The sequence below is a fragment of the Scardinius erythrophthalmus genome (assembly GCF_964197995.2).
Source record: "Scardinius erythrophthalmus genome assembly, chromosome: 19".
In the NCBI taxonomy this organism is placed as follows: Eukaryota; Metazoa; Chordata; class Actinopteri; order Cypriniformes; family Leuciscidae; genus Scardinius; species Scardinius erythrophthalmus.
The window spans coordinates 10,501,656-10,520,718 of NC_138239.1; the positions used below are offsets into that span (position 1 = coordinate 10,501,656).

Sequence of the window (19,063 nt, forward strand, 5' to 3'; positions counted from 1 at the left end):
TTTGTGAATGATATTAGAATTTTTGCTAATGATGTGTAATTATAGGCCTATAATAATTTCAAAATATTTTAGATCTTTTGTGCTTCAAGAAAGAAACCCCATCCTCCTTCCTGGATATAAATTCATTAGCTTGTAGAATAAGAGTACTTTTAGTGCCATTATTAGAATTATTAGTTGCCATACCTCTTCCAATATAAGCTTCACCCTCCCCTGCCTCTGAAACAAAAGACTAATTAAAATGATAATTCTGTAATTGCTGAGGCCTGTAATGAGCCATCCTTTGCTATGAGCAGTTGAATTAGCATTGATTATCAGATATAGTAGTTTTTGATCTCCATTGCAAGAGATATTGAGCTGGTATTTTATATTTTTAATGTCCAGTAAACATACATACATACACACACATGCACAGTATATATAAATGCTATATGTAGGCTCTATGAGAATAATTAATCAGAGTTTGTTATCTTTCAACATAAATAATTCACAAAATTGTCTGTCAGTAACACACATTTAATAGACTCTAAAGGACAATCTAAAGAGATTTTTAACTGATCAGAACACTAAATATTAAGCAACATTCACAGAACAGTGCTTTGGTTTCATTTTCTGCAGAAATGTGCTTTACTTTTTGCATTCTGTCTTAAATGCATTATTAAAGAGTCCTTTAACAGTGATTATAACTCTTTAGAAATCTATGTGAGCATGTATTTTCAGACAGTTACACCTTCCATAAAGTAGTTCAAACAAGCGCAGTGTGAAATAAAGACTATGTATTTGCTCTATTGCTCTATTACAGTGATTTATTGCTATTTGTAAAAGCTACAACCCTTTAGCGAGATATGTGCATTTGCATCCTCACAAAAGACTGCAGTCACTTCAGGCTAAAAAGAGGAAACACTATTCATATATATATGCCTCATACACTTTAATACTGTTTAGGCTACTGTGGAAATGTAACATTAAAGACAATACTATTACAGTGCTTTTGGTTTATGTATTGTGGATATTTGAACACATTAGGGGCCCCTGATGACCCCAATGACATCAAAACCAATCAAATTAACTCCTGTTAATATATGAATACTGTAAAATTATTCATATGATGAGCAAGTTTTATCTCTAATTCCCATTTTGCACAGCAGGCTCTCTTCTGAATGTCAATATGCTCTCCACTCTGAGCTCATAATGAAGAGTGAAAGCATGCGGTTGATTCATGACCTCTACTGGTGTCTCTTATAAATTGTTTCTTATTGAGGAGGTTTACTTTAGGAATGTATAACATCTGCAGAGGCTGCAATGTACAGTTCAGTCTGCTTACATGGGGCTACATCAGGAGTAGGCCATGTGATGTACTTTACTCTGTTCCATATTTACAATTTCAATGTATACTCTATTTATTCATAAAGCACAATTAAAAACAACAACAGTTGACCCATGCTGTACAATGACAAAAATAAGTTATATACAAAATAATTATAGAAATACAATGAAAAAACAGACATACTCTTTAGCCCATTTCTGCCACAAAAAAAAAAAAAAAATTGAAATAATGAGGTAAAAAAAAAATAACATCTAACTCACAAACATGAGATAAAAAGTTAAAATTATGACATAAAAACTATAGGCCTTGACATAAAAATTAATTATGACATAAAAAGTTAAAATGATGACATAAAAACTATAGGCATTGACATAAAAATGAATTATGACATAAAAACTATAGGCCTATAGGACCAGGGACAACAGCTAGGCAATCATTATTGTGAACTCTACCTGCCGAAGATCTCAATTCAACATAGTCACATGTGATTTTGGATATGTCTGTAACCCCCCTTCTCCATTTGGAAAACAATAAAATTTTGATGAGAAAAAAAAAAAAAAGTATAAGTTAAACCTATGACATTATAAGGAGAAATAAAAATCTGAATGATGACAAAAAAAAGTATACATATTTTTAATTACACTTGTATTTTTATGTAATAATTATGTAATAATTATGTCATAATTTTGACTTTTATTTCTTACCTTTTTATGTTTTATCTTATAGGCTAATTTTAACACTTTTCCCCTCAAAATATTGATTTTTTTTTTATCTCACTACTGTTTTATGTCATATATTAAACTTTTATTTCATAATTAATCATGACCTTTTTATCTCATAAATATGACCTGTGTCATAATGTTGACCTTAAACCTGCCTAAAACCTTTTTTATCTTACTTTTAGTGTTTTAGTGCTAATAACATTTATTTATTTATTCTTTTATTAATTAATTAATATATTTTTTTAATTTACTTGGAATATTTGATTCTGATTGGTCAGACCGTGTCGCCCAGCTTTCTGCTTTTTATAGACTTATAAGTCTTTTATATAGTCTCAGTGAGGTTATGGTTAGTGGTGGAGAGGGCTTTGCCTTTAGTCAGGGTGCATGTGTTATGGCTGTAGCGAGGTTAGGGTTAGTGGAGGAACTGGAAGTGGGTTTGCGCATTCGTGAGTTCCGGTCTGCAGCTGCTGCTGGACTAGGCTAGCGCTGCAGGTAACGTTTCGCTCTGCGGCTCTGCAAATGCACATGTCTCATAAGTGTTTAGCACGCTGAACAGCATTTATCTACATTCTTTCGTTGCCCGCACTTGTCTGTGGACACAATGGCTTCTAGAAAGGATAGAGCTGCCCGAAAGCTGCGTTTTGGTGTGAATTCTGCTTTGGAAGAGCTCGGTCGTGTAAGGGACAACGAATTTTGCGACGAGGAGCCTTTGAGAGAGGCCGATAGCGACGATTCCGACGAAGAAGAGGAAACTGATTTTGAGGAGTACGTACACATTGTGACCTGATTCACTTATTTGTGTTTCATATCAACTGTGCTCGGTGCATTTTGTTTTAAATCTGTTGTTCCGTGCAATGCATATATGAATTGTCCCGCACATTTGTGCATATGTTGCTTGCGTGAATTGCATTGTGTATTTTGCGTGTTCCTTTTATATTTTTGCGAGATTTTGTGCAAATTGCATTGCAACTGTTATGTCCATGTAAATTACTTGTGCACATGTTCGATTTGCAAGCATCAGATGCACGTGTATCGCGCATGCCCATTGATCATTTTGTGTTTGTTACAGTTTAGACTCTGAAGAAGAATGGGAACCAGAAAGTGAGCCAAGCCCCAAAAAACAACGGCTTCTCTTTATATCCCCCACCAGCACACCTCGCACCCCCAGAACCCCCACATCTTGTGGTGGTGATTCTTCAGGTCCACGGTCAACTCCCAATGGAAGGTCTCGTTCTCCACGGGTGAGAAAAAGGTCTGCAAGTGGCCGGTCAGTGGAGAGTGACACAGACACTTGGAATGACATCAGCGTAGAGGATGAAGCTCCAGTGCTACCCAATTTTTTACCAAAGCGAACCCCAGGACCTCAGGTCGTCATGGACAGAACGTATTCCCCCTTACAACTATTTCAGCTTTTCTTCTCAACCTCTGTGATAGACACCATTGTGACGAACACAAATAGTTATGGAAAAATGAGGATGTCTGAAGATGGTAAAAAATTCCCTTGGGTGCCTTTGAAAGCACATGAAATGTATTCGTTTATTGCGCTGGTTATTTACATGGGCCTTCTCAGCGGAAAAAATGTTTTAGACTACTGGTCCAAAAAAGACATTTACTCTTTACCTTTTCCAAAATCGGTGATGTCCAGGTGCAGATTTAATGCCATCACTTGGAATCTGCATCTTTGCGATCTTAAGGAGGATCGAGCGAATGCACTGAAAAAAGGGACTTGTGACCATGACAGACTTTTCAAAATCAAGCCACTTTACACTGAAATCATCAATGCGTGCAAAACGTACTTCCATCCAAACAGACAGCTGTCAGTGGATGAGAGGATGGTGGCTACTAGGGCGAGAATCGGCTTCAAGCAGTACATGAAGGACAAGCCTACCAAGTGGGGTTACAAACTCTTTGTTCTTGCTGATTCTGCCTGTGCCTACACGTGGAACTTCTTTGTTTATGAAGGTAAATCTTCGCTGGCCACAGGTAAAGGACTGAGTTACGATTCTGTGATACGCCTCCTGGATCTGCCTCTTCTTGGCAAAGGCTACCAGGTTTATATGGACAACTTCTACACAAGCCCAGGCCTTTTATTGGACTTGCTGGATAAAAAGACACTTGCGTGCGGCACGATACGTTCCCACCAACAGGGCTTTCCTAGAACAATGACCAATGAACTCAGCCTCAGAGCCCAAAAGGGATCCATGCGCTGGCTTCGGAAAGGTAAGCTCCTCTTTGTGAGGTGGATGGACTCAAAGGTGGTTTCAATGTGTTCGACGATGCACAAGGCATATGATGGTGCTACCATCACCAGGCGTGTTAGGAATCCCAAGAATGAGTGGGAAATTAGGGAGATCCCAATTCCAGCAGCAACGAAGGACTACAATAAATATATGGGAGGTGTGGACGTTTCGGATGCTCTAATTGGGTACTACAATGTCCTACACAAAACCAAAAAATGGTACAAGACCTTTTTTTTTCATTTCATCGATATCGCCGTGGTGAACAGTTTTATTCTCCATCAGCAACTGTCCAGATCTCAGAATAAGAGCCCTCTCACCCAGAAGGAATATAGAGAGACACTTGTGTCTGAGCTGGTAAGGATTGGTACACTGTCCAACTCATCACCTGCCCCCAAGACATTCAAACCATGTGACCCAGAGCCGTCCACAACTGAGGTCAACTCAGAGAATGAGCCATGCTGGCCAGAGTATTACGGGTCAGATGCCACAAGTGGGAGGAGAATCTGTGTCTTTTGCAAACTTTCAGGTCTCAAAATAAAGACACCTGTGTACTGTTCAAAATGCAGTGTAGCTTTGTGCTTTGTGCCTACAAGGAACTGCTTCAGAAAATGGCACACTGAAAAGCACGGGGAAAAATAAGTGCATTGTTGTGTCTTGTCAAGAGGCGGTTGACTTAAAGCTGTGCACTCACTCCACTGAAGTGCTTTTTTCTCTATATAGTAACTTCTTACATTGTAGACTTTATAAAACTCAGATTTGTATAATGTGTTTTTGAACTGCTTTTTTTTTCTATATCCATTCTATTTTCTTAGTTTTCATGTATATAGTTGAACTTTTTGTATCTTTATTGGATCGGACCAACTAGTTATATTAGTATTCTGTCAAATAAAATGCAAGAACTGCTACTTGGTATCTCTCCTTTTGCTTATTTGTTGCATGATATGGGTCAAGTAAAAGTCACCATGAAATTTTAATGGAATATTTCAGTATTTATTATAAATGATTTATCCGTGCACATATTTAAAAAAAAAAATCTAAATCAAGATTGAATCAAAATAACAACTTCTCCCTCCTACAGTGACATCTCTTCTCTGATGGTGTTTACTGGCGCAAGGGCGGGACAACCTGTTACTCCCATCCAATCAATTCCCAATTGCCAAAATCAAGTCCTGCCCTAAATCTTTTCTTGTTCGAGTGGAGAAGCCATTTCTCTCTGATATGTACGTCACAATTGGAAAGAAAAGACTTAATGCAATCTTGAAACTTTCATTTTATGTCGACTTTAAACGGTTTCATTAATTGTTTGCAACTCGATGTTCTTCAAATAATTCATGCAAAGCATCATGGAGTGTAGGAAAAATGTTGATAACTTGTTTAGTGGGGTTAAAAGGAACTTTTCAGCAGGTACAGATCCTGAATAACTGGCTTTTTTATTTTTAAACTGAACAAAAACAATAAGATTTATGAATTATTCCACTTACCTGTTTCTATGTAAATTTAAGTTTAGCAAAATTAGACCATATACACCCATGAGTCAGTGTATGAAAGTGAATGAGAGTGATTCTTCTCTGTCTGTTTGTTCCCAAGCTACTGCATACTGGAATGAGAGGTTGATTCAAACATATTCAATTAATATTGACTTGACACCAGTTAATTGGTTCCACATGAAACATTTTATTAAGTTAAACATTTAAAACCTTGACACTGCCTTTATAAAGACTAGTATGAGCACTACTGTATAAAAATAAATGAACAAAATAGGTTAATTGGCGAGATGGTTGTATTTAAAAAAATATTAGCCGAAACCAGGGGTCACCAAACTCGGTCCTGGAGGGCCGCTGTCCTGCAGATTTTAGCTCCAACCCCAATTAAACACCTGAACCAGCTAAGGTCTCGCTAGGCATACTAGACACTTTCAAGCAGGTGCGATGGAGCTCTGCAGGACAGGCCCTCCAGGACCGAGTTTCGTGACCCCTGCCCTAAACAATTAAGCAGAAATATAGTTTCAACCCTGTTCTTTACTGTACTGTTGCTAAACCCGAGCTGCGTGCGTCGTGTGAGCTTAACATGTGCGTCCAGACACTGAGACACAATGAATAACGACGAGTCTTTCAACCACTCAGGCTGGATATGTCTGCCGTTGCGCTTGCGTGTCGAGACTCGAGCAGGTGTTCAGCAGAGCAGCAAAGTCTTGTACTAACCTTGAACTAATATGCTGACCCACCAATGTTACAGTACTTAAATGTGTGTTAACACGAAGTCCACTGAGCTATACATAGTAAAAAAGCCAAACAAGCAGGTGTTGTTACAATACGACTTTTGGTCGAGTGGTTTAGCTACTCTATGGACATCCTTGAATCTAAAATGGATATGCGCTGTCAGACTGTGACATTTGCATGTAATTTTAATAGTAACTGAACATTACAAGTTGTAGTTGCCATTTGCACTTTAAACTGTATGAAATCAAATCACCTGAATTACAGTAGGCTATATGTAAACGCTACTTTGAAAAAATATCTGCCTTTGTTTTCATTCACAAACAGCACCCGCCTTGAAATGCCCATACAGTTGATAGCCTACTAAAAGCAAACATATATATGTGAATGTGAAAACTTAGCAATGCATTTGGCAATGGTTATTATTTCTAGGTTATTTATTATGTAGAATTGTAGATATCTTATTTATGCTGTTGGCAAGAATGATTGCAAAATGGTTGCAAATAAACAAGTCTGCTGCCAGACCCTGCTTAATAAACAATATCTCACTGACATTTTTATAAAGACGTTTTTGTCTAACAAATTTGTTAATTAAAAACAAGTTAAATTCTTAATAAATGACAAACTGAAGTGATAAAACAGGATATTTATTTGATTTTCACATTCTAACATGACCAGTAGATGGCACTCTCTGACTACTGCACTCGAGTGCTTCTCCTCATACAAGTCCACTTGTAAGTGTTGATGCTGAGCATATAATAAAATAACTGATACGAAAAGTACTAACAACAAACAAAACAATTTGCTCTGAATACAATACATGGTAACACTTTGGTTTAGGGTCCAATTCTCACTATTAACTAGTTGCTTATTAGCATGCATATTGCTAGGATATTGTCTGTTTATTAATACGTATAAAGCACATATCAATGCCTTATTCTGCATGACCATATTCTACATCTCTTAATTCTACCCAAAAACTAAACAACTACCGTACTAATAAGCAGTAACTGGGAGTTTATTGAGGCTAAAGAGATGTGAGCAAAAGCACAATGTGTGAAGGTTTTTGGAAGATGAACTGAGCAGAAGCATCTTGTTTGAACTTGAGGGGTCATTGTTTATAAAGACCGACACCAATGAACTCAAAGACTGAATCAACAGGAGTTTTTTTGGAATTCCCACAAAAGTCTGGTCCTCGTGACCTTGTTGTAATTCTTACGGCACAATAAGAACATTTATAATAGACATCATATTGGTCAAATCTTGGTTCTGGGTCTAATTTTTAAGGTCACAGAAGTCAGGCATGTTATTACAAGTTCTGTTCCAGTATGAATCATGCAATGATTTTGGTTGATTTTTTAATTTGGACAATCCAATTTTCACAGGGATCCGTGTCCAAATATACCTAATTTTATGAAATTGCGGTAAGTAGCCTAATATATGAGAAATATTTAGCCGTCTTAATGTTTGTTGATGTTAAGTTATTTTAAAGTGTTACCAAGAAAGCTTTTTTTTTTCATTCATGATGTATCCTTGTATTCAGTAACTAATTTGTTACATTTATTTTTGAATGTCTGTACTTGATTATTGATTCGTAAAGCATTATTATTATTATTATTATAAACTCAATTGCATGACACAGCTGGTCATGTGACGTCAACATGGCCGCGGCCATGAGGGGGCGACCCCCTCATGATTTGTCTGGAGTCTCATGTGCATGTTAATTTAATTTTCTTAAGTTATGTATAAAAAATAATATTCAATTAATATGAGTGTACTGCTGTGGCAAATGAGAGGGATGAATGAGAGGGAGTGGCAGTTAAGTTCTTTTGAGCTGTGTGTGTGTGTGTGTGTGTGCGTGTGTGTGTGTGTGTAATTGAGCAGCAGTAGTTTGATGTAATGGAGGGGTTGGGCGAGTCAGTCCGCCTACACGGGCTTTGTGTTGATGTTCAGGCGGTGCTACAGCGCTGACAGTCCGCGAGAGCAACACCTAAAACAGCATTCCCAACACCCATCCACCATAAAGAGAGGAAGAGAAGGAGAGAAAGAGGACGGACAGTGTTTTGGTCGATCTGACTGTAAGGGAGTGGAGCTGGACTGAATCATGGCCACTTCTACGTCTTGCACAGGCTCTACACTGCTGCAGCCAATTAGTAAGATTATTGATCTGCCAGTGGACCAGGTAAACTGTCACTTTAACTGGGATTTATGTTTCGCTTTTGACATTTTGCCTAGCAAAGAGCGCTAGCTAGTGCAGGAGTCGTTTGCTGTAAATCCAGCACATTTGATGCGCACGTCTGCCACCGACAACTGCATGATACAAGAGCGTTTTAGTACGATATTTTAGAGTACAACATAACAAGCCTGAAATTCATCTTCGCGTGTTTCAAACGCCCGTTTCTCTTCTTTTCTTTCCTGTATTTTTCTCAAAATATTGTCTGTTGACTAGTGAGTCACACAGAGAACATATTTGGTTTAGCAACACACGTTGCTAAACCAAATATGTATCGGTTTTAAAAAGGATTTATAGGCATCTAACGTTAGCTATGCGCTTTCAGAGAAGTCTAACATCATGCATGCGAGCATTCATGAACCCCATGATGATGTCTATGTAGGCAGCTCGATATGAAACAGCGCCATAGTCACGATTTCGCCTGTGCCAAAGCGACGTTCTGCAAAAGAAGAGATTATATTTACAGATGTCCTAAATACAGCCATTTGTAACATGAAGTAATGAAGCAAAAGGACACTCTAGGGAAGGGAGCGAGACGAGAGATGTTTCGGTTCCCCATTATTTTCCACGTTATTTTGTTCAGATTTCGTTTGCTTGTAGGTTATGTAAGATCAAAGGCCATTGTATTTTAAGTAACTTGCTTCTAAATGTGTAGGCTATATGTTTTATAAAAGACCAAAGGTTTTTCTTTTCATAGCTATCATCTGGTACTAGCCTACATTCTATTTACTATCTAAATAGCGGGGACTTTGATTCATCCAAGTGACTCGAATCTTTTGAATCACACTAAAAAGATTCATTAACTCGCTCGTTCCCTCAAGTTTGGACTTTTTCGATGGCACGGCACCTATTCTAGAGAACTATATTACAAAAAAAAATAATAATAATTTGTCTATTGACATACTGATTGGATATATACATTACCAAGCACCTTTCAGCAGATGTGTTCTGTGTTTGACTGAATCATCTGCCTATTATAGCTTTCTTGTATGGATAAATTATTAATAATGCCTCTGGATAAGTCATATGCCTCAGGTTAAGTAATCGTTCTTTCATAACCCTCCACTAACAAAGAGTTATACAGCCTCTGTTCACAATCTGCGCTGTTACACTATAAAATATTCATCAAATTTAGCAGTTAAAATTGCGGCTGCCATGCGTGACAGTGAGTGAAAAGAAACAGTTCTGAAGTGAATCAAGTTGAAAGGCAAATTTTATCAATGCGATGTAAAAGGTTGGTTAATACGGAATAAGAGTTCACATAGCTGATGATGCAGATATTTCCAGGATATTTTCATGACCAGACATGGATGGCAAGACCTTTATCAGTGTCAGCTCTGCCAGTCATTTCAGTGTTCAGATTGTACAACATTAATTTTGCTTTATGTTGACACCATTGCACACATATTGTTCTTTTCAACTTCTTTGACCTTTAGCTGCTGCCGCCCAACTCGTAATGCAAGTCCAGGCAAGAATGAGTCAAGAAATGTAGGCATTCTGGAGTGTGTACGTTATTGCATGTCTTTTGAAACGCCCACCTGTTCAACCTCTTTGCAACTTTTTAGAAATGTTAAATCTCTTTTTGGGTGTGGGACCCAGCAGCTAGAGTGTTAATGACAATATTCCTCCAACATTAACCTATAGTCGAGATAAATCAAGGATGGAAATCCAAGCAAACAAGGTGGTTTTTGATCTGTAAGTCCATTTGGTTGACTGTAGCTCTAGTGCCCTTTGCTTTGTCGTTGGCATGCTTCCTCACCAGCTTTTTTGAATGAGATTTTGGCAGGCGTCAGCCTACAAACCCTATAATGTGACAGGAATCAATAATTCAGTCAGAGCTGTCAGGATTACTACCTCTTGAGCTTTAGCCAACACTGAGGTGAAGTTATGTAGATCTTTTTGTGGTTACGTAAGATGTGGGTTCCTAGACTGGGCTCAACAATTTTGGTAACATGACTGTATAATTTGAGACTGTTAATGTTAAAATAGCCTTGGTAACAGCTTAGTATCAGTAATAGTAACAGCTTAATATTAGTAACAGCAGGGTTCTCAAGTTTTATCAAAAGGTTGGAGTGAGATCACATGCGGTTAGGGGAGGAGCCCTAATGGAGCCCCGCCCCCCAATTTTACCCATTGTTCATAATTAACCAGGACAAATTGAAAATATAACAATTGGTAAATCTGATAAATGACAGAGAAATTCATCACATCAAATATAGCCTACTCTTTAATGTTATATTTATAATATCAAAATTACAAATAAGTTACGCAAATTACAAAAATATAACAAATTGCTGCATATAGTTTGAACAGTGTCTAGTTAAAATGGTATAATGATTTGTGTGGTGGGACATTGAGAACAAATAACATATTAGAGTATTATGTTGTGTGTGTGTGTGTGTGTGTGTGTGTGTGCGTGTGTGTGTGTGTGTGTGTGCGCACTGGAGTACACACTCCAGCTTATGAAATGTGTTTTGTGTTGTAAGTGTTGGAAAAATACAAATGGCAATTAATATGTTTTGACAGGATATAAAATATTAGAGCACTCTGCTTTAATACATAGCCTTAATGTAACTAGAAAGACTATTAATACAGTATAATATATAATTTAAAATAAAATAAATAATTTAAATTTATTTAAAATAAAATAAAGAAATACATTTTCATTCCTTCCCATACCCACTAACATTTCCCTTAGTTTCAGATAACGTAAGCTAGCCAAACTGAGCCAAAGCTTCTGGCCTGGTTGCAGAGTAGTTGTAGAGTTTTTGACTGCATCACTAATAATGTATACGATGGGCTATATATTAAATGTTCTAGCCTAAAAATGTTAGACGAGCTTTCTTCCAACTTACTTTCTCCATCATTCACGACGTGTGTTCGCCGTGTTCGCGCGATGTTGTTGGTTATCTAGTAACGAACGTACGGTGGCCGAGAATGTTCCGTCAACTTCCGTGTGTTCGCGCGCCTATTAACGAACGCAATCTGGCCGAGATACGTGCTGGCGGCAGGAAACTTCACTTTGTGTGCCCGCGCCTCATATACAACGTTATATAAAAAGCTTGCAGGACAACTTGGTTGGCATTGCCTTTTCAGCGTGAGAAATACACGGTGTGGCGTGTGAGCGTGTGAACTGGTTGAATTGCGTGTGTCTCACGGCCAATGCGTGAGACTTGAGAACCCTGTAACAGTAACTTGGCAACAGTAATATTTTGAAATGGTATACAATTTAAAATAAGTTTTCTATTTGAATATAATTTAAAATGTAATGTATTCCTGTCATTTGCCATCACAGGAATACATTACATTTTAAATTATATTCAAATAGAAAACTTATTTTAAATTGTATACCATTTCAAAATATTTCTGTTTGAATTTTAAAGCTGAATTTTCAGCATCATTACTTCAGTCTTCAGTGTCACATGATCCTTCAGAAATAATATGCTGATTTGGTGTTCAAGAAACATTCTTACCATCAATGTTAAAAAATGGTTGTGCTGCCTATACTTTTGTGGACATTGCAATAATTGTTTTTGAAAAAATTTATGTGAAAAATAAATATTTTATAACATGATAAATCCAAAGTTCTGGCATGAAACTCTAGATGGCGCAGGCTAAAGGTGATGATACACAGGGCAACTTTTTGAGCAATGTTGCTGGGCAATCTTGCTGAGCGATTGTTGCCTGGGCACTTTCCCATTGAAAATGGGCAATAAATAGCTCCACCTGTATAGATCTGCTACGGGTAATTCATGTAAGCTGTATTGTACAGCAGCAGCATGTCTTACTTGCTCTGCAGCAGCGCTAGCAATGAAAGCAGCAGAGTAGCACATCTATTTCCGCAAAGACCAAACATACAACATTGTCATACCCATTACCATGCCAATCACTCAGAGAGTTGTCATGACAGAAATGTCTTTACTGTCACTATTATGACTACAGAATAGCTTCACCACTATGTTCTAGACCTTATTCACAGCAGCGCCATCTTTATTTTTTATCGGGAATAAAAGTGAGGCTGCGAGGGATAGACATAGATCTCTTCACTGGGTTGCACTTTTATTTAATGTGTTTTTGGATTGTTCTTGCCAAGGAATTTCAGTAGACAAAAACACCCAGACAATATTAGCTGTGCAAAATTATAAGTGATCTAGGAGCTCTATACAGCTTTTTCTTTTTACAGCGGATGCCATTGAAAACACAGTCTATCCTCCTATCACTCACCCTGTCATGGCGCTGCTCTCTGAACAAGGTAGATTGTGTTTTAAAAATGCATACATGTACAGGTAGATGCACACTTTCTGCAAGTCAAATAGTAAAGAAGTTTTTGATAAGATGTCTATATGAGCCTAATTTACATAGAAAGAGGTGTGTTTGCAGTAAATAACAACAACTGCAGTGCTATTTCAACACTTTTTGCACCTGGTTCTTACAATCTAAGACTCAGTTGTCATATTGTGCGCAAAAGTGGTGCAACTTTTAAATGAATTTACACCAGAAATCTTACTGGTTTCTCTTCACTACCTGTTGAAGTGTATGTTTTGTAGTGGAATGTAATAAGGAAGCAATGTCTCTTGTCGCTCAGCACAGCAGGAGCATTAGGCGCGTCTCTGATTTCTCACAGGAGGGGTATACCACTCTTTCTCTCTCTAAATGGGCACTCTCCTGGGACCAGTTGCCTCTGCTAGAGGTCTGCTTATGGGAGTGTTGTAGTTAATTAATGCAGTTTGATTTTTTTCTTTTTCTCACAGTTAGACCACTTACCCAGTTACTCTGCACCATTATCACTGGGTTTGGATTGGCTGCAGTGTTGTTATTGTTAACTAAAACTTTTAGTAATCAATTTCATTCATTGAAATAGTTAAAATAATTAATTTATAAAGCGCTTTTACCAAGCTTAAAGTGCTTTACAATCAACAATAAACATAAATGCATCAAAAACAGAAGAAATTCAAGAAACAGCACTGAATAATGCTGAATTTGGTTGCAGATTCTGACTGTAAAAAATAATTTGTTTGTGTTTGTGTGGTTCAGGCTTACCCTACAAAATGTCCCCACAAAGATGACAATATACGAAATTCTTGTTCTTGGACATTTTTTGTCCCCATGCGAAAAACAGCTCATAAATCATACTAGGTAATGTTTTTTGAAAATGTAAATGTTTTTTGAAAAATTTGAGTTTTCTGTGATGGGTAGGTTTAGCGGTAGGGTTATTGTTAAGGGATAGAATATACAGTTTGTACAGGATAAAAATCATTGTCTATGGAGAGTCCCCATAAAACCTGACAACCCAAGGTGTGTGTGTGTGTGTGTGTGTGTGTGTGTGTGTGTGTGTGTGTGTGTTTAATAGAACTGGTTCGAAATGACCCTAGCAATTACACAAACTATTTAATCTCAGTACCTGTCAGGAATCTACACGTGTTTGATGTAATTTCTCCGATGTGGTGTGGGTGTGAGAACTTTTATGTACCAAGTCTTTCATCTGGCCGATTCTGGTTTCCTCCTTTCGGAGCACTTCCAGGGCCTGTCATTAAAATCAGTCGCTAAGAGACAGAGCCATTTATTTTACTGTCAATACTGCTGATTTCATCAACCAGATATGACGACTTGCATAAGAGGGAGATAATTACAGCTCTTGCACTTTGCAATAGCATGCAAGTTCTGGATTTTTCTTCTGTGATTGTTTTTGTTCAGCAGAGAATTCACCCAAAATAATTTAGGTCTACTGTTGTTCCAAACCTGCATTCTGTGGAACACAAAATATTGTTATATGATAAGATATTTAGAATTTTTTTATTATTATTTAGAATTTTCTTTTTGGTACCTAGTGGTCCTACCAGTACATCTGTAATTAAATTTAATTTTTACACATAGATTGTGTAAATTTCAGAGTAACATTTGAGCTGTGCTTACAGGAAAAGCTGTCCTAAATAACTTCACTGTAGCCAACAGGGACATCGTCCAGAATGACCAAAGACAATGAATCTGCTTGTTCAACAAGAACAGGAATGATTGGATGGTTTATAGTTCTCAAGTTTTTGTTGTATGAGTAATGACTGCCTTAAAATCCTTTTAAGGCATTTGTTTAGTGATGATAATGTTTCACTGTGGCAGTACAAGTCTGCAGAGAATCTCAATCCTGGAATTATTTCGTTTTTAAAATTATAGACCAAATCACTTGGCGACAACTGTGCAGATTGTTATTTATAATGTTAGTTCATGGTTGTAGTAGCAGTGTTAAAGGTTCAGGGAAGAAGGAGGCGGGAACCAGCAAACGTTTCAACGTAACTTTAATATCATAAAATAAACAAACACAAAATGAAAGTAAAGCGGCAGCCCCTCACGAACGACTACTGTGTATAAACATAATAAAACGCAACATAAATAGTCCAGACCTGGTCCGCTCTGGTCCTTCACTGTCGTCATTCCTCCTTTTATCCTTCTGTTGCTCCTCTGTGAAAATTCCTGCTTGCCACAATGGTTAAGTGTTATATTTCATTGGAAACTTCTTTGTACCATAAGTTAAGTGAAGCAAACTTTGAATCAACCTTCATAAATTCACTGTTTCAATTTAACTTCTGCTTATGAATTTGAAGGCAGCTATTGGATCATTGAAGTTAAACGCCATATTATACAATTATGCTTTACTTTACAGAAAGCTTTTGACCTACTTGCTACGTTCTGTCTTAACTCTGACGCTATGTTGAAAACCCTGTAACACCTTTGATGTTCCCCGTCAAAAATAACTGGCTTCAAAAATAGCTTATAAATCTTTCATTATGCTATGTCATCAGCAAACATTGGATTCAATCTTTTTGTCAACTTGTTTTCTTACAGTTAGGACAGGGTTTGTATTTAGTTTTGAAAATTATTGATCGTAGGCATCATAGATTTGAGGATAAAGTTCATCTTTGTAAAAAAAAAAAAGAAAGAAAGCTTGTTGTAATACTCAAAATAGTTTGTTTGTCATGACCGTGTGTGTAAAACAAAATTAATGAATTAAAACTAACTCCACAAAATGAACCCCTGGGCTAAAAGGTTATGCCTGACAGAACCCTTTAAGGTTCTATATTGAACCTTTTCTTCTAAGAGTTTGGTCTAAACACCCCAAATGTTAAGTCAAGTAATGCTAACAGACCATCATGAAGCAATTTTCTGTATTTTTTTAAGAACAGACGGCATCTTTTGCCTTCTTCCAGATGGTATCTGTCGCTGACAATGCTCAGGTTATTTTGTTATTTTGGACTTTTGCGTGTCATGACTCATGGCTGATATGAAAAGGAAATTGATCCAATTTTTGTCGCTTTCTTTCTTTGTGACTTGTTGTCAGTCTCATTGAAAGCCTCTGTGGCAGTGATGTGTCCTAGCAACCAGGACTTTCAGAGACTGATTGTAAGTCATTACAGCTCGCAAGGTGGGATTGTCAGCGTGCCCCTTTCTGGATGCGGGATCTGATTTAGCGGTTCTTGCAGAAAAACACCTTAAGTTTAATCATTTTCCTTTTGTAGGCTCATTATGAGATGAAAAAAGCTTGGTTGAAGTCCAACTGTTGAAAGTACACATATAGAGAATTGTCAGAATCAGCGTGCCATAGTGTTCTCCAGCAGATGCTCTTTGTCCCAGGTGAATCGTAGAATTGCAGACAGCATTGAAGAAAACTGGTATATGGAGGAATTAATTGTCATTTAAAAAGGGAGAGCTGATATCTGAGCTGAGTGAGGAAGAAAGAAACCGAGACAATAGAGTGCCGCGGGAATGAGTCCTAAAACCCACAAATGATGGATTTTTGGATAAATGCCTGAAATAATGTCTGTGGTTAACACAAACTCAAGTTTTATTCTATGACATAAAATACATCAGTAAAATGCTTTTTTTTTTGCACATCACAGGCACTTATACAGTGTAAGGTGGTTTGTAGACCCCACCGGTCTCTCATGGCCTCTACTGGTCTCTATTGGACCTGAGTGTGACGGGTGTCATTCTGGTTCAGCCACTCTAATCCATATGTTCTGGTCTTTATTTATGTCCCATTACTGGTCTGTTTGGGTTTACCACCTGGACTCTCTTTGGCTTTGCCTTCATTTCTCAGATTTGAATGCCTTATTTAACTCTGTTGGTAAAACATCTAACTCTATTGAATTGGGAAATCCCTCACCCTCCAACTCATGGGATTTTCTTTACTTCATGAAATTTCCTACTTCCCACTTCTGAAGTCGTGATTACGAGCTCATTGCATTTAAATTTTGACTTGAGTTCATGTCCAAAAAACTAGTATTTATGATAATTCCGATAGCATGTGAAGGCAGCATTAGTCTAGGGTTTTGACATCATCCCTGAACCACTTCTATTTGTAAATGCTTTTATTAATTTTACAATTAAAATGTATTTTATTAATTTATTTATAACTACATATTTTAACATGAACAAACCATTTTATAAAAAAATATATTTCAAAGTCCCATTTCTAGTCTTCCATGTCAGCCTCATTTACACCTAATAGTTTGGGTTTTTTTGGTCACACATTACATGTGTCTACTAGTTATAAGTGCACTCTCATCAGCTGCAACTCACATTGGAGAACTGACTAGTCATACTGCATGTGTCTCAACAAATGTGGTCTTGTTCCTCTTGCTGCATTTTCCTCATTTCATTAATGTTAATGGTGGATGTTTTTCTCGGTTTTACTTTTTGGCTTCCAAAATGAGGTGTTGAAATTGACAGGAAATCTCAGAGGCACTTTTTTAATAATCACCATTTTCTAGGTGTTGTTGTGTCCATAAGGTAGGGTGAGAGTTTTGTATTGGCTAGCTGTTCGGCTAGTTTTGTATTCTGTTTGAGGCAGGGTGAATAGCAGCCGCTTGTCATGCAGGGCATGCTTGAATGGTGGGTTATTTATAGCTGACCAAGGAAGCTGTGATCGCTGGATCAACATAAAGGGACGTAGCCGAAGCCTGCTGCCAGTGACAGGAGTCTTTTGTGTCTGGTGAAGTGTTTGAAATCAATTGAAGCTCCTTCGGTCTAGATTCTACAGCTATAGGTTTATATACAGGAGGACAATGGACATTACAGCATGTGTGCGTCTGAGATGCTCCCTGTTACTTATTTTTCATTTTAGAGCATTGTCCATGCACTATTTTAGCAGCCTGGGGTCTGGAAGTATTTTCCTCATATGCTCACCTATATGCTTGTATTTGTTTAAAAATACAGTAAAAACTATTTCTAAAAATGTATTTACATATAGTATATGTTAAAATGTAATTTGTTCCTGTAATGGCAAAGCTACATTTTTAGCATTATACTCCAGTCTTCCGTGTCACATGATCCTTTAGTTTTTCCACTGGGAATATGGCAAATTTGTATTCATTAAAATTTTAAATAGGCTGAAATCATACTGACTTTTGGCTTCTACAGCACATATACAGTACACTCACCGGCCACTTTATTAGGAACACCTTGCTAGTACCAGATTTGATCCCCTTTTGCCTTCAGAACTGCCTTAATTCTTTGTGGCATAGATTCAACAAGGTGCTGGAAACATTCCTCAGAGATTTTGGTCCATATTGATATGATGGCATATTGGCATCACGCAGATGCTGCAGATTTGTCGGCTGCACATCCATGATATGAATCTCCTGTTCCACCAAATCCGATTGAGATCTGGCGACTGTGGAAGCCATTTGAGTTATAGTGAACTCATTGTCATGTTCAAGAAACCAGTTTGAGATGATTTGAGCTTTGTGACATTGTGCGATAACCAGCTTGAAGTAGCCATCAGAGGATGGGTATGCTGTGGTCATAAAGGGTTGAACATGGTCAGCGACTGTGCTGTAAACGATGGCCAAAAAGTGCCAAGAAAATATCCCCCACACACCCATGCGAATTGTTCCTATTCTTAGCTGACAGGAGTGGCACCTGGTGTGTGTTCAGCTGCTGTAGTCCTTCTGCTTCAAGGTTTGACGTGTTGTGGATTTAGAGATGCTCTTCTGCAGACCTCGGTTGTAGAGTAGGCTAGTTATTTGAGTTACTGTTGCCTTTTTATCAGCTGAACCAATCTGGTCATTCTCCTCTGACCTCTGGCATCAACAATGCATTTTCACCCACAGAACAGCCACTTATTGGGTATTTTCTCTTTTTCTGACTATTCTCTGTAAAACTTAGAGACAGTTGTACGTGAAAATCCCAGTAGAAAAGCAGTTTCTGAAATACTCAGACAATGCTATGTTTACTTTGAGCAGATCGCTCCAAATTCAGCAGTTTTTGTAGTTGTATAATTACATTCCTGGATATATAACATGAGGGAATTTGGAAGTTGCGACGTAATTACAAGA

General features: G+C 37.6%; 2 protein-coding genes across 2 annotated transcripts in view; both read left to right on the forward strand.

The window, feature by feature from the left end:
• The first annotated feature begins 2,508 nt into the window (after positions 1-2,508).
• LOC308707630 (piggyBac transposable element-derived protein 4-like) lies at positions 2,509-5,190 on the forward strand. The gene is made up of 2 exons (XM_081394235.1): positions 2,509-2,811; positions 3,116-5,190. Exons 1-2 carry the CDS (start codon positions 2,648-2,650, stop codon positions 4,923-4,925), a joined length of 1,974 nt encoding a protein of 657 aa, XP_081250361.1. The 5' UTR covers positions 2,509-2,647; the 3' UTR covers positions 4,926-5,190.
• Positions 5,191-8,293: 3,103 nt separating this feature from the next.
• The window catches only part of mboat2a (membrane bound O-acyltransferase domain containing 2a), a 58,034-nt gene continuing 47,264 nt past the window's right edge, over positions 8,294-19,063 (forward strand). The window contains exon 1 of the mRNA XM_081394528.1: positions 8,294-8,684. Within this exon, the coding sequence (XP_081250654.1) occupies positions 8,607-8,684 (78 nt within the window). The 5' untranslated portion in view covers positions 8,294-8,606. The remainder of the gene's footprint in view (positions 8,685-19,063) is intronic.

Coding starts and splice junctions, on each gene's coding strand:
- LOC308707630 (XM_081394235.1), top strand. CDS start 2,648: ATGGCTTCTAGAAAGGATAGAGCTGCCCGAAAGCTGCGTTTTGGTGTG. Junction 2,812..3,115: donor GAGGAAACTGATTTTGAGGA/GTACGTACACAT, acceptor TGTTTGTTACAG/TTTAGACTCTGAAGAAGAAT.